Source organism: Dipodomys ordii, unplaced genomic scaffold (genome assembly GCF_000151885.1).
Source record: "Dipodomys ordii isolate 6190 unplaced genomic scaffold, Dord_2.0 Scaffold73, whole genome shotgun sequence".
NCBI classification, from domain to species: Eukaryota; Metazoa; Chordata; class Mammalia; order Rodentia; family Heteromyidae; genus Dipodomys; species Dipodomys ordii.
Window position 1 is genome coordinate 10,313,930 of NW_012267289.1, and position 16,030 is coordinate 10,329,959.

General features: G+C 38.2%; 2 protein-coding genes across 2 annotated transcripts in view; both read left to right on the top strand.

The window, feature by feature from the left end:
- LOC105991451 (transmembrane protein 45A-like) overlaps positions 1–5,372 on the top strand; it is a 51,283-nt gene extending 45,911 nt beyond the window's left edge. The window contains exon 5 of the mRNA XM_013024093.1: positions 5,257–5,372. Within this exon, the coding sequence (XP_012879547.1) occupies positions 5,257–5,372 (116 nt within the window). The remainder of the gene's footprint in view (positions 1–5,256) is intronic.
- A 2,121-nt stretch (positions 5,373–7,493) lies between these two features.
- Lnp1 (leukemia NUP98 fusion partner 1) lies at positions 7,494–13,917 on the top strand. The gene is made up of 3 exons (XM_013024148.1): positions 7,494–7,649; positions 11,069–11,299; positions 13,771–13,917. Exons 1-3 carry the CDS (start codon positions 7,494–7,496, stop codon positions 13,915–13,917), a joined length of 534 nt encoding a protein of 177 aa, XP_012879602.1.
- Positions 13,918–16,030: the final 2,113 nt, after the last annotated feature.

The window sequence follows — 16,030 nt, forward strand, 5'->3', positions numbered from 1 at the left end:
TCGATTCCTCAGCACCACATAAGCAAAAAGAAAAAAGCTGGAAGTGGCGCTGTGGCTCAAGTGGTAGAGCACTAGCCTTGAGCTGAATTGCTGAGGGACAGTGCCCAGGCTCAGAGTCCAGGCCCCACGACCGGGCCCAAAAAAGAAAAAAAAATGAAAATAAAAATCTCAAAATATCAAGCCAAGTGTTTTTTTCCTAAAACATTGCTATAGTAATGAATTTGTTTTTCTATTGTTTATTTGACACTATCAACCTTTTCATTGGCTTACCTAAAAAAATTAGATTTCGTCTAGTTCTCTCAAATGTCTGTGGTGTGGATGCTGTGATAAAATCCAGAACACCTCATTCACCTGTGAGCATGGATGCAGGCTGTTGGCTAACTCCAAACAAGTTCACATGGTCTGTCCTTCTAGCACGTTACACCTGGTTCTTTAAATGAAGTCTATGCATTACGAGATAGTCATCACAGCTAACTTATCTTAGTTCTTGCATCAAGCATGAGATGAATTCAGGCAAGATGCAAACTCAGTAAAAGTGATAAGAAATTTATTAGGCCAGAAATATGAACATGATCACGTGGTGGGAGGTAACAGCTGAGTCACACAGGGATCATGGAGAGCCATTCTGACATGATCCAGGAGTAACGTGGCTATAATCATAAACAATATTTAGATATCTCTGTAAAATGACAATTGGATATTTTCGTTTAGCAAATGATAGTCTAGAGCATATATATATATATATGCATAATATTATATCTATGGGGAATGGAGGTGTGAGGACTTTGTACCTCTGCAAGTAAAGCTAGAAGCTGGGAAAAGTGCTTGGTGTTGGAATTGTCACAGTCTGTTTGGGACTCTTGTGTCCTTGTAAAAAGCCTGGTATCTCTGTAGAACAATTAGCTCTTCGCTGATAGGCTGGGTATGAGTGAGGTGAGACTGAAGTGGGGGTATGCAGATACTACCAATCACACAAGCTGGAAGAAAGAATTCTAGAATCTGATAGTGACACTTAGCTTTTTACTACACTGTAGGTTGTTTTTTTAATGTGTTAAGCAAGTTCAATATATTTCATTCAATCATCAAACTTTGTGGGTTGACTGTTGTTTCCATATTATCAAATAATTATAGGTAATAATAGATAATAATAGGTAACAATACTTGCTAATGAATAAGCATTTGTTAAATATCAACTACTGTAATTGGAAAGCATTTATCTAATAGCCAACATCATAGTTTTCATCATCATGTGGCAAGCTAGGAGTGTTTATTTAAAAAAACAACAACAACCCATTGTGTTCACCATCATGTGGCAAACTGAATTTGCTGCTGCGGAACACCCTGGTGTATACTGATAGCTCTAGAAAATACTACATCTTTAAAATGTGAAGCATGGGTTGCTGCAAAATCCATATTATTTTTGCATCCTTGGAAAGTAAAATAATATTGTAAGTTGAACCATGTTAAGTTGGAGACTTCTCTGTACTCTGTGGAGTATTTTGCACATACTATTTTTTTTCAGAAATCATATTTAATTCCTAACCTTAATAGATAAATTATGATGTATTCATTTCATAGAGAAGGAAATATGGTTCTGGGGGGGTGAAGTGTTTTATACAGTGATGATCCAAAAATTAATGGGACTGCTCTTCAATATAGAATCCAAACTGAAAGACTAGATCAGTCAGGCCCCAGGCCCCCAGGAGAGCAGCTCAGGCTATCCAGCCCCAAAGCAGACACAATGGAAACATTATATCAGAACATCTTGCCTTTGCCCCTCTACTGCCCCTTCTCTCCTGAGGAGAAGACACCTGCAAACCAACCAGAACGTTGGAAGGTTACCTTCCAAAATACCTAATTATAATAGGAGCAACCAATCAGCACACAGCCCAGTACATAAGACCCTCTAGACAGCTAGCTACACAGACGGAGAGAGACAGAAATAGAGACAAAGAGCCATTTGAAAAAAAGGTTAGCTGACTGACAGAGCAGTGGCAACCTTCCAGCTAGCTATTTCTCTTCTGAATAAAGAAAGATCTTCACACTCATCTTCCATTTTCCTGGATTTCATTCCTCCAACTCCTGAGACACAAACCCAAGGAGACTCGGGCAACACTGGCATTTATGGTGCAACACAAGCAGGCATTATCTGCCCTGCCACGCAAAACAGGCCTGTCTACTACAGAGCTGCAACCTTAATGGTCCCTGCTAGCTGCTGAACCAAACCTACAACTTCTTGGCTTCTTTCCACTGACAGCAACAGAAACTTTTGTACTTCCCTGACTCGTTAATCACAGATAGGCAGGGTATGAGTGAGGTGAGGATAAAGTCAAGATATACAGGTGGCTGCCAATCATACAAACGGGAAGAAAGAATTCTGGAATCTGGTAAAGACAGCGACTCTTAGCTCTGCTTCATCCAAACTGTGTAAACTTTCACAATGGTGTTTTCTATTACATATGAATAACACCTGAAAAATATCTGGCCAGATATCTTGTATAGAGCAGGAACTGCTATTGAATGAGACATTGTTTGTCTATTGATTACATATTGTTTCTGACTTTCTCAACTGTGAATAGCCGATGGTATTGGTTTGATTTTTGAAATAATGCTGACATCTTGGAAAAAGCTGAGTCCTTGATGCATGTCTACACTCCCCAAAGTAGAGATGATATAGATTAGATATAGATTAAATATTTCTAGTTTAGAGCCCTGGGGTAACCGGTACCTGGCAATGTTTTCTAGGCCAGTGTTTTCCAAACTATCAGGGCTGAAAAGCCAGTTTAATTTTTTCCAATCCATCACAGACCAGTCATTTTGTAAAATACAATGAAAACAAGTTCTTAGAAAAGTGAAATCAAAATATGTAAAATAAGACAATTTTAAATTATTTTTAATTATCAATGACATGAAACAGTTACACAAATTTCTCATTACTTCACTCTTTGTTTCTGTTCCTATCTCCTCACAGACTTTGTGACAAACAATTAATTATCTTCAGCTACCCTTTGGGTTAGGTCAGATCTTACCTATTCTGACAGGTAATTAAGGCTGAGAAAACCCTGGCTTGTATGTACTGCATTCTTTACAAAAAAAAAGTTTTAGTTTTATTTACCTTACCTAAAGTTACTTACAAAGGGATTAGACAGAGTTGTATAACATAAGCTTTAAAAAAATTAGATAACATCACAACATTTCTACCATCTGATATCAATAAGAAAAGTGCTAAGAATGTCACTTTTGTTACTAAAGTGATTGGACAGAAATTCACATACTCACAAAGACTGAATATGAAGTAAAACCCAAGATGTTTAAAAAAAAAGTTTGCTCAGTGGTAGAGTGCTTGCTTTGCCTGCATGAGGCCCTGGGTTCAATTCCTCAGCACCACGTAAGCAGAAAAAAGCCAGAAATGGTGCTGTGGCTCAAGTGGTAGGGTGCTAGCCCTGAGCTGAAGAGCTGAGGGACAGCGCCCAGGCCCAGAGTTCAGCCCTCATGTCCAACAAATAAATAAATAAATAAAATGATAAGGAAAAAGAAAGACATTTTAAATCCTAGTTCTTATTTCATAATATTGTTTGGCCATTGTTTAGGTTGCTTATGACCATTCGACAGAGAGGCTCAAATAATAACGATTATAATAATAGTGGTAATAATAATAGGCTTCTTGCCCAATGTCTGTTTTAGGACAATTGCAATGATTATTATTATGTTAAATATTCCAGGATGTCTTTCAATGAACAAGTTTCTTTGTTTATTTACTTGTTTGCTCTCAACATTCTTGTTGACTAGCTAGGATTATAGGTATATTCACTGGAACCTAGCTTGTCTTTCTGAAAACTAAACTCAGTTTACACTTCTGATGTCATAACTTGGTAATGGCTAATATCTGAGAACAAGAAGTAAACCTCAGAATTTGCCTATGATAGGGACTGAGTATTGGTCAGAGTTATAAAGCACCAATATTCACTTACTAGTTTTTACTCATTGATTAACAAGCAGCATGGTTCCATTTCTTTCATTGCTTTTGAAGGTATTATATAGAAGTTATTATTATTACTCAAGATCTTTTGAAGGTATTATATAGAAGTTATTATTATTACTCAAGGTCTTTTGACAAGGGAATGCAAATTTCAAGTTGATAACCATGATTTGAACCAATGTAGAATTTATAGAAAGATTATCCTGTAAAGGTAGACAATTAAATAGACATGTTTTTTGATTGAAATGCACCTACAGATAATTGTAGTAGCGAGAAAAATACATCTAATCAGTTGTGTTAATTATTGTGGGCTTTAGTGTTTAAAAATAACCCATCCCTATTTTTGCATCCAACCATTTGACTCTGTATCTTTAGAGGTGAGATAAAGTTCTATGAAAGAACTTGTGAGGTCACATTCAGAAAGTTGAGTTTCCTATTCATCAGTTTAACTTATGTACACATTTCCTTCCTTTATTCTCTCTGCCATCTTATTTAGGTCATAATCTAAAACACTCATTTTGAAAAATTTTTGACTTATTATTCCACTAATTCTCCTGCTTACTATAACAATTCATAATAACGATGTTTTTGTTAATGGTATGATTTATGTCTTCTATGGTGATTATCTTCTCTTTTTCAGGCAAACAAAGAATGAGTTACTATAACAACAGTAAGTTTGGCTTCTAGATGCTGATGAAGATGTTTTTCAAGGACTTGCTGCTGATGGTAATAATGATACCTTTGTCCCATAAACACAGTTTTAAATTGGAAAGAAGCATGACAAGGAACATTTTTCCTTTTATGCTAGTTGCTCAGTGCTAGACAGACTACATGGTAAGTTGACTTAGATGGGAAAAGGATTTGCTTTGATTCACAGCCCATGGACTTCAACCCATGGTCAGTTGACTCTATTATTGGTGCCGGATATGAAGGGAGCATATGGATGAGGAGGCTTTTTATCTAATGACAAGGTTTAAGTTTCAAAGCCATGTGCCCAGTGACTTATTTCCTCCAATTAAGCCTCACCAAGAATATCTCCACCCTCTCTCCAAATAACAATACCATCTAGGAACTACATATTCCATATATGAGCCTCTTATGAATATTTCATTTTCAAAGGGTAACACTTTCCTATATTAAAATGCCCATAAAGTGTCTATTTCTCTCATAGTTTTATTTGCTGGTGAATTCCTCTAAAATGAAGAAAGAATCCTGGGTTGTCTATATGCTGTCTCTGTAACTACAGAGATGTAGTAATATGTTCCTTCATGTTCTAGCAGTTGCCAAAACTTGGGAGATAAAGAATAATGCAGAGGATATAAATCAGAATGTTTCCCTAAAGTTGGTGTGGCATGTCCAAGAGACAAACACCATCGATAGCTCCATTTTCTAGAGAACAGCGAATGTTGCAGGCTACATTGCCAGCTCCCTATTCACATACCAACTCTCTTTGCTGAAGCCTCTGGTGTGTTTCATAAAACATTCCTTAGTTTCCCCAAAGCTATATTAAAGAAAAGAAAAAGAAAAAGAATCCAACTCTACTTTTTTTCTCTCTTCTTGCTTCCTATATTCTAGATTACTTTGTTTGATTGTACTAAAAGTCCTACACATTCTTCACAGGGTCCCCTTGCTGAGATTCATGGGGTATTTATTGTAGCCTGATGGAGGAATCAAAGAGTGTGTTTTCAAGGGCCTCCAGTCTCAGGGGAGTAAATAAGAGCCAAGCAGAGATGTGTGGTCAGCATCCCTGAACTGCTCAAGAATGAGGAGTAAAATGTCTCAGAGGAGGAATTTGCTGGTCTCAAAGACAGTCAACTTTTGGAAAAACAATCTATATGAATCTACCTTTAAAGGATCCTAAACTTGTTTTGTTTTATTGGTTAAAACTTTTTGGCAAAAACTGGACATGCTCCACAGCGTTTGTATGCCCCGTGTGCATAAGTTGAACGTGCTCAAAAGTGTTACTGTCTTCCATGTTAACCTTTGAACACATGCTCCTCCATCTTCAGCTAAACATGACAATAATGTGTGTGTGTCATTATTCCTTCTTGAACTATGATCTTAAACTGAGCATCCATGAGAATAAACACTTTTAATTGCACATGTTCAAGAGTGTACCTACCCTGACAGTGCTTTCTTAGATGAATGGGTACAGGCTCCCTGAATAAAATTCTCATGTGTCCTTTGCTTAGGAGAGCATTGCATTAGAAATAACTTCCATAAGCTGGGCGCTAGTGGCTCACGCCTGTAATCCTAGCTACTCAGGAGGCTGAGATCTGAGGATCAAGGTTCAAAGCCAGCCTGGGCAGGAAAGTCTGTGAGACTCTTATCTCCAATAAACCGCTAGAAAACTGGAAGTGGCGCTGTGTCTCAAGTGGTAGAGCACTTGCCTTGAGCTGAAGAGCACAAAGACAGCGCCCAAGCCCAGAGTTCAAGCCCCACGACTGATCAAAAAAAAAAAAAAAAGAAAGAAAGAAAGAAATAACTTGCATTGTCTCCTACTTGCTTCAGGTAATACATCTTAGCTTTAACAATCTCTTTTATTTCTTGACAGGGCTTATTTTTGGTTTTGTACTCAACAAAGCCCATTAGGGAGTTGCAACAGGCCTTCCTAAATCATAGTTACCAAGCACTATCAGAAAGAAAACTAGATGGAGGGAAACAAAGCAATAAGCTAATAAGCCTATTAGTCAGTTGCCATTGAAGAAAACTCTGAATATAGACAAAATTAACCTCAAGGGACAGAGGTAAGAGGTAGCAATCTTTTGAAAGGAATATAGATTGAAAGGGGATAGAGGCAGCCTGAAACATTCCATGCTCACTTATTTCTACAAACAGGAAACAGGTGTATACGTATATAAAACTTCATTAAGCCATTCACTTCAGATTGATACATCTAAGATGTACATTATATTTGCATAGCTAGGCAATGTTTCAATAAAATACTATTCAGTTTAACCCAGGAGCTGGATTTTCTATCAGTATCTGCTTGGTCTAGGAGGAGACTGTCTAGCTGTCCTATGACATGGCAATAACTTGCTACCTTGCTAGCTGCAGTTGTGTCTGTTGAATGTGGCCCCATTTCAGAGGCAGCCTGGAGCTGACAGGCATATTGTGAGGGTCATGCTTCATCACCATTGACATCTGGAGATGCCATCACATGCCACTGGCAGCAAAGCACAGGGAAAATCAGGCAGTGGACTGTGCTTCCTACCCTTAGGCTGCAAGGCACAAGCTCCAGCAATGGGAGGATTAAAAAGCCTCTCAATTTAAAAAGACAAGGGGGAGGGGAGTGTGGGCTGCACAGTTTATAAATAGACATTGCCCAAGGCTCCAAGGCTGCCTGATGATGAAGTGGTTGTTTAGTAAATCTTTCTCCTTAGGATGATGCCATTATCAGAGACCATTTAAACCTACCAGTTTCATTTTTGTTTTTTGGAGGAGATTTGGGGTTTCAGCCAGCCAGCCCTGGTGGCTATAGGGACAGGCTTTCAATATTCAGAATCACTTTTGCATGGAGCACAAAGATGACGATGATGAAGATGTATCTTTTGCCAAATGGATGAGCAGCTTCTGGGGGCACAGCTGGAGAGAGGAGGACGAGAGAAGACTTCGGGAACGCCACCGACCACAAGAGTCCAGTTACAGGAAAACCTCCCTGCCTTGCCCAGTGAGTTACTATTATCTACCCCGGGGAATGCTGCCATAGAGGAGGGGAACTCTCTTAGAAATGGTCGTTAAAAAGTTCTTTAGTTAAAAAGGAGCACTTTCAGACCTTTTATCATATTTACAAAATCCCTCTTGTCTTGTTCTTTAAGGCTTCTGATAGGTAATATTTTCTTCATTTTAGTCATCTAAGATATCTTTAACTACTATTCATGGGTCCTGATAAGCTTGGATGACAGAGCTCAAGATAAAGGAAACCTGGTGTTCTAGTTTGTGTGATGTCGTGGTTAGCAGGTATGCGTGTGTGCATGCATGTGTTTGTATGCTTTGTTGTGTGTCATTGTATGATTTCTGTTAGTCTAATTGCAATCCTGAAGGTAGCTTCACTGTTGGGTGGATCTCTATAAACTCAGTGATTATACATAATAAATCATAACCTTTGATGGCTTGATTTCCTAATGAGAGAAGGTGCCAGAATTCTCGTGTCCCAGCCCTGTGACCACATGGCAGGCAGAGTACCAGGTGTCTGGGGAACAAGACAGGAACAGCAAGCTCCAGGGAGGGCAGTGAGTGGGGCTGGTCAGATGTGGGCTCAACAGGAGCTACTGAGCATTCTCTCAGCTGTGGTGCAGGAAGGTTCTACAGTACCTCCATGGCCTCCATAGCACAGTTACACACTAGTAACAACATGGGTTTGTTTTTTTTCACAAGGCACTGCGAATTCCAGATGCCAAAGACTGTCTCACCCTTTGCTTCTGCCAACCCCAGCATCAAGAACATTCTAGAGTAGATGCATAGTTTTATTTGAGGTCCCAGAATTCCCAGATGGATAATTCTTGGGAGATCTATTAAAGTGTGCAGGGGAATTAAAGTGTGAAGGGGAACCTCTTCATTGTTAGAGGTCAATAGCTAGAAGGAGATTCTCTGGTTCAAACGGTTTGAAATAGATCAGTTACCAAATGACATCCAGGGATGGAGGGTGAATGTCAGCCTCTCTTCATTTCCATTTTCTTAAGTGAAGAAGAAGAGGTGGATTCAATGCTTTGATCAGCCTTTCACCTCTAACTTTCCATGATTCTGTTGTAAAAAAAACCAACATCATACCTGCTGGCAATGCCCTCATTTAACTTCAATATAATTAAATGTTGCATGCCTAGTGAGGTATCTACAATGTGCGGACCAGGAGTATGACTGGCTGCCAGTTTCCAGATGTGAAAGACAGGCATAAATCTACAGAGAGAAAAACTGTGGCATATCATTTATTGCAATACAGGAGATGTGAAAACAAAGGAAGAACCATGGTTTACAAAATGAGTTTCTTGAGTAAATTACATTAGATTTTTAAAGCTCAAACACTCCATCCTAAAACACTTAGAGGGTTAACATTAACCTCCAATGTGGCTTACCTTGTACTATTGGGAAACAAGAGCTTTACTGTGTTCAGATTTCTGCTTGGTCTTCCTGTAACATCTTTTCATGCGTGTTCCTTCCTAAGTCTTTTTTGGGAAGTGGGGGTGAAGTTCCAAGATTGGGATTCCAACCAGGTACCTGACACTTTTGCTCATTACCCAACACTCTACCAATGGAGCCATGCCTTCAACCCCACACAGGGCATTTCAACATTTTTCTTATTAAATACTTGTATGAAGGGGTTGCAATTGCATGAGTCAAGTCATAAGTGCAACGAATCTTAATCAATGTCAACATTTCCATCCCTGTCCCATCATTCTCCTTCCCATCCCTACCCTCAAGTTATGTACTTTATTTTTATATTATGTAAAAAAATGGATATAAACATTGCATCTGTTCAGCCTTCCTCCCTCCATTCCTGTACTCTCCTTTTGTGACCATCCTTCTCATCCTCAACAGAACAGGTTTCAGATCTTGGTGTTTATTTTGTTGAATGGTTCATTAATTGTTCAGAGGAATTACACCATTGGACTCCTCCCCTAAGTATACTATCCTTTAGTAAATTTGTTTTTGTGTGTACATGCATATAACCTTGTGAATGTTTTCTTTTTTATCTCAGATAGCCATTTTCATTCGTGGCACAAGTATTTTGAGCCCCTTTGGTAGGTAATGAGAATGCAGCCACATAAAACACGAAAGTCAGACAGTGGCTAGGCACCTGCTTCACAGGCCATCCAAATGTTCTCCATATGTTTTCATGAGAGAAAGTATGCACCATTTATCTGAGACTGACTGACTTCATTTAACATTGTATTTTTTCAATATCCATCTATTCCTCTGAAAATTATATGTTATTCTTTCTAATAGAATATGCATATATTTATTCTAATAGAATATGTACACACATATCACATGATCTTGATCTGGGCTATCTCCATGATTTGGCTAATGTGAAAAGTATGGACTGAGCATGGATGTGTCTTTGCTGTATGCTGACTTGTAATGTTATGGGTAGATGCCAAGAAGGGGATTACTGGCTTACTGTAGTTCTATCTTAGTTTTTTTTGAGTAATCTCCACACTGCCTTTCAGAGTGGTTGCACTAGTTTGCATTCCTACTGGATTTTCCATATCAACATAAAAAATTGTAGCTATCAGACTGCCATTCCTGTGTTAGGAATGTGTTAGTTTAGGGATAGAAACCATAAAATAAAAGTTACATTCTGAGTTAAGCAGAGAAAGAAATAACACATAGCACAAATCAGGACTCATAGGTGATAAAAGCAGAGTCCTGAAAAACAGGACATTTGATTCTTTGTTCTCTGTTTATATAATATGATGTATTTGTAAAATGAATCATTACTTATACACTTTTCTTTAATTTAGAAATCTGAGAATAATTTGGTTTATGATTTTTATTTTCTGCTTTGAGATTAATGAAATTAACTTCAAAGAAGCATTTAATCTTACCTTTATCTCTTTTTGTTTCCCAACAGATTCAATTTAAATAACTTCCTTTTCTCAATCTATTGATAATCTATATTTGATAATATTACATGCATGGGAAGGATTTCTTCTTGTCTGTTTAAGTGTTTAAAGTGGATAGAGAAAGCTTTAAAAAAGAAAAGAAAAGAAGGGAAAGTGACATAGACTCTTCATGGAGAGGGACTCCAAAGATCAGAGTTACTTCTGGAAGCTTCTTGGACACTTTGAATGGGCTTTTCAATTTGTCTTTATTAGTCTCATAATTCACTTGAAAACATAGAGATGGAACATTTAACACATTATTGAGCATCTACTCTGTGCCAAGCATTGTGCCAGAAGCAATAGGATTGGCCAAGTAGCAAGCAATAAAGCTAGTCTTGAGATACCCTATTTAATATTATAATTAGTTGATGTTGATAAGATTAAATGTCACTTAAGTGTGCAATTTGCATAGTTAGTGTTGTATGAGCATTCTGCCTGCATTCTCTTATTGTAAAAACTATTTCATAATTTTTTTCTGTATTTCCAGTTTCCTGGGCTTCCCAAATTTACATCATCTGACAACCACCCTAGAAGGCACTCTCATGAGGACCAGAAATCCCAAAGCCATCCTCATTTGCGGTATTACAGAAAATACTCAATGGATGGGTCATCCAGGGAAACACTGGAATCAAAAAAACAATCTCACTCCCAAATTCAGGAATTTTCAGAGTCCTTTGAACAGCAACTGTACTTTAAAGCCAAACATTCTGTCACTTTGGTATGTACTGTTGAAAATTTGTTATTGTAGGAAAGGAAACACAAAGTTGTTTTTTTTATCATACTGATGCTTAAGGACAGAACTGACTTCTTTATTCATAACTAGAAATGAGTGTTTTAAAAATAACACTCAATTTGTTATAATTACTTTAAAATATTTTTATGTCAATTTTTAAAGATTTTATTAAAATGTGCCTTAATGCAGAATAAAAATTTCAACAATACAAATTCTCTTAAAATTCTTTCCTAGTTAATAATCTACACTTTCCTACACATTAAAAAATAGCATTTGTCAGAAAATTAAAAAATATAACTGGACACCAGTGGCTCATGCCTATAATCCTAGCTACTCAGGAGGCTGAGATCTGTGGATCACAGCCCCGGCAGGGAGGTCTATGAGACTCTAATCTCCAATAAACTACCAAAAAACTAGAAGTGGTGCTATGGCTCAAGTGGCAGAGTGCTAGCCTTGAGCTGAAGAGCTGAGGGACAGTGCCCAGGCCCAGAGTCGAGGTCCCATGACCCACCAAAACAAACAAACAAACAAACAAAAAAATGTAGGTGAAGTATTCTTAAAGTTAGCAACCCATATCAGGATGCTAAAATTCGTGGATTCAAATCTTTTCTGTAAAAGGTCCATATAAGCTAGAGACATGCCTCCAAATACTTTGTCATCTTTAAAATATTTCTAATGGTTAATATAAAGTGAATGTTATGCAAATGGTTATTGTATATATTGTTTAGGGATTAGTGATGAGAAATAAGTCTGTACATTTTTATTATAAACACTTTTTTCTGAATGAATAGCTCTGATTTTTCTGTTAGTTGAATTCACAGGTGCAGAACCCATGCATGGAGGGCTGACTGTATTACCAATTTGAGGTGCAGGGGTGCTTAGAACTTATTATTTGGCCTAGACTCTGAGTTTTCCTTCCGTAGGGTTGTAGCATATACCATCCCACCTAGCCAAATTGTTTCATTTTCAACTGACTTATTTTGTTTCCAAGTAATGAAACAAGAAACTATATTTCATATCAGTATTGATAATGATTTCTTAGGTAGTCTTTATTGTCAATAAGGCAAACCCAAGTTGGAAATAATTATCACGGTATTTTTCCTTATAATTATTAAAGACAGTCATGGCTAGGCACTGGTGACTCACACCAGTGAGGCTGAAATCTGAGCTCACAGTCCAAATCTAGCCCAGGCAGGAAAGTATGTGAGATGTTTAATCTCCAACTAAACACCAAATGTGGTAGAGTGCTAATCTTGAGCACAAAAACTCAGGATCAGTGGCTAAAACCCTGAGTGTGAGCCCCATGGTCAGAACACACACCCTACTCACAAAAGGCATTCATGACTGTTGATCCGTTGAATACAAGAGATGAGTTTATTAAAAGTTTGGCAGCACATTTACAGGTTTGTTACAAATTTTGAAGTTTCTCTTAATACATTTCCCAGATTCATTGTTTTGCTTTGCGAATCTAGCAAATGAACTATTGCAGAAAGAAATGAAATCTGGGTTAAAACACACACACACACACACACACACACAATTTATATTCTAGAGTAATATACCATTGCACTAAGATTCCTCCCAAACTTTCCGTTGTCATATAGGCACTCAGAGGAGTTGAAATGAGGTGGAGGAATAGAGATTTTTTTAAGTTACTTTGGTACTTCAAAATAGAAATGTACATAGATATGATAGATATGACCACCACATTTAGAAATGCCATTTTTTTGCTATGTAATTCCCTTAAAAATCACTTCTGAATATCAAAACTAAATAGTTATGTATGAACTATTCTCGTATAGTTATCAGCAACCTTAATTACCATCAGTTACTTTCTTAGGTCTTTTGGTGCTTATTATTGATGGTCTCTGTCTCTATCAACCTAGTTGGAGTATCTAGAAGGTAGAGTCTGTTTAGTGATGTGTCTCCTGGTGCTATGAAAACAGTGTGTGTTTAATAAACTCAGAGAATATATGTGGACATCCTTCCCCATCTACATCCTAATCAACTTGGTGGGGAATGCCAATCTGGTCTACATTTCACTCCTCACGCAATTCACACATTAAAATTTAGTGCAAATCAAAGTATTTATATAATTCAATAAGGAGCTTAAAATAATGCATGTGTGACCTCATTTTCTAAATCACAAAGCTCCAGGAGACTATTAATTTTATTGTACTGTGGAATCACATCCCTTGGTACATCAAAAATGGATAGTCACAGTCATGTATGGGCTGAGCTTCTTTTCTAGTGGATGTCATGCCCAATTCTTCTATTTTCCCTGTATGACAAAAATCTTTAGAAAAACAATAGATTTAGTTTATGCTAATTATTTCCAGAAGTAAGCTTCGGACATTGGCAACATGATCAGAACTTTTTCACATCTCATTGTTGAGAGAAACATAGAGAATGAGTAACTACTCTGTGCATGTCTACCCTTTCCTCTCCTCTTTCAGGGACCTGAGCACAGAAAGGAGAAAAATGAAGGAGAATGCCTGAAGGTGGAGATGAAGACGTCTCAGAAAGTGGAGGAAAGGAGATTGGCAGAAGAAGAACACCCAGAAACATACCCGCCACCCCTGGCTGAGAAAGGACCAGAATAGTAGTTTGTTTCTACATGACAATGATATGTGCCATTGGTAGTCTTGAGCCTCAGTTCAGCACCTTAGGGTATCAGGATGACAGCTGTTAAAAGGGTGTGTGCAGATGCTGCCTGAACAACAGAAGTGGGTGGTTGGAATGATAAGCTTCATACTTCAAAGACTTCTGCCGTCCTACTTGAGAGTGTAATCTGATTTCTTGTCCTTCTGTGGTTATTAAAATCAATTAAGGATGCAATTTCTGAAACTGTAAAGTATAATCATTTTTTAAAAAGAACTACCCACATATCTTTATTAACTCTTCTTCCACACAAGTTTCTCAGATTATCTTAAATCAAGGCCATTGGTATGGTTCTGTAAATTTACTTTCTTATTAGAAATAATAATGTAAGTATGTCTAATGACCACCACTTAATGGTAACTGATACTTAACATGACAAATATTACTTTGTATGCTTTAATTCATTGCCTAAAATAAATCTTATTACTCTGAAGTGAGACTTTGTGTTATTGATTGTTTTCTAAAGACATGAAGCAAAAGGATAACTACAGAGTGTGCTAGTTATCTATCTTGTAACCGTGACAGAATGACTGACTTAACAACAGGAGGAAAGATTTGAGTTGCAGGCAAGATGGTGGATTAGAAGATTTCTCCAATTAACATCATGAATGAGAAGACTCGAGATTTCATTCCAAACAAAGAGAAAGAACAGGGGCTGAGAAGGTGGCTCAGTGGTAGAGTGCTTGCCTTGCACGCATGAGGCCCTGGGTTCGATTCCTCAGCACCACATAAGCAGAAAAAGCCAGAAGTGGCACTGTGGCTCAAGTGGTAGAGTGCTAGACTTGAGCTGAAGAGCTGAGCGACAGCCAGCACCCAGGCCCAGAGTTCAGGTCCCAAAACCTGCCCCCCGCAAAAAAGACTAAAAAAATAAAAATAAAAAAAGAGAAAGAACAAATGAAAGAAAGGACATTGGAAATTATGAAAGAGATAAAAAGACAACAGGAAATCACTGACAAATAGGAAGACTATACAGAAAAAAGTAGGAAACATGCAACTCTAGCTTCTCAGGAGTATTTGGGCAGGTGTTTGGGGAGGGGGCAGAGGGTGACAACAGCCCAGAGATCTAGCTGCAGGGTTAGTTCATGGCTCTCAAGCCTTAGCCAGTGGAGGACTTTAGTAGGACAGTGACTCCCCCTGGTGGCGGAACAGCATTGGAGACAATGGGGACTTGTTACTCTCATAATTTAGAGTGCTATATAGCCAGGTGCCATCTTAAGACAGTGACTATTATTTAAGACTAAACTGTTCTTGGAGCTTGGTTCAAGAATGCAAAAATTGGCAAAAATAGGGATACACTCACAGCTCAGGAAACCTGGAGATATTCTTTCAGAGTGTTTGAATAAGAGAAAGTTATAACAGGTGTTTATAGAGAGAGTATGTTTTAGACATGGACCTGCTAAAGAGTTTAAACAATACTTCAGGCAGTGAAGAGAAGAATGGTCACTAGGCCACCCTCTGTGGCAAGAATGAGCTCCATTGCTAAGTCACTGTGGAAACAGAGCTGTAACCTAGGGCAGGCATATTGCTCACTTTCTGAAGCTGCCTTTCTGCTGCATGGGGTTTGTTGCTGGGTAGAAAAAGAGTCCTGCAGACAGCTCAATATCCTCACCTTCTTCCCTCCCACAGGGTGATTAATTGCTAGATGAGATCTAAATGCACTGAGACTGGTAGGTAGAATGCCAGATTCTTATGATTTTCCTCCCCCCTTCCCCCCGTGCAGAACTCAGTACCTTGTTTTCTTCCTTTATTCTCTGGTGCATTTGGAAATCACCACTAGTTTTAGATGCTTGCTGCCTTGTGTGGGTACTAACTTGAGGGCTATGGAGCAATTGGGAACCTACCTGACTAACAGGCTGACAACTGACAACTGAACTTTGACCAGGACAGTCCTCAACCCGAACACTCTACAGCCTGAACAGTAGGAAATACTTCTCTCTGAGTGGTGCTGGAGATAGAAACCTGTGACCTGAACACATGGATCAGTGTTTGACTAAGGTAAATTCCCACACCAGTGCTGAGAAATAATGCCTCAATGATTATTAAGTCCTGCCTGAA

Bases quoted from the DNA above. Each gene is read 5' to 3' on its own strand.
- Lnp1 (XM_013024148.1), top strand. From the start codon at position 7,494: ATGGAGCACAAAGATGACGATGATGAAGATGTATCTTTTGCCAAATGG. The intron at 7,650-11,068 runs GTGAGTTACTAT...CTGTATTTCCAG, and splicing joins AAACCTCCCTGCCTTGCCCA to TTTCCTGGGCTTCCCAAATT. The intron at 11,300-13,770 runs GTATGTACTGTT...CTCCTCTTTCAG, and splicing joins CCAAACATTCTGTCACTTTG to GGACCTGAGCACAGAAAGGA.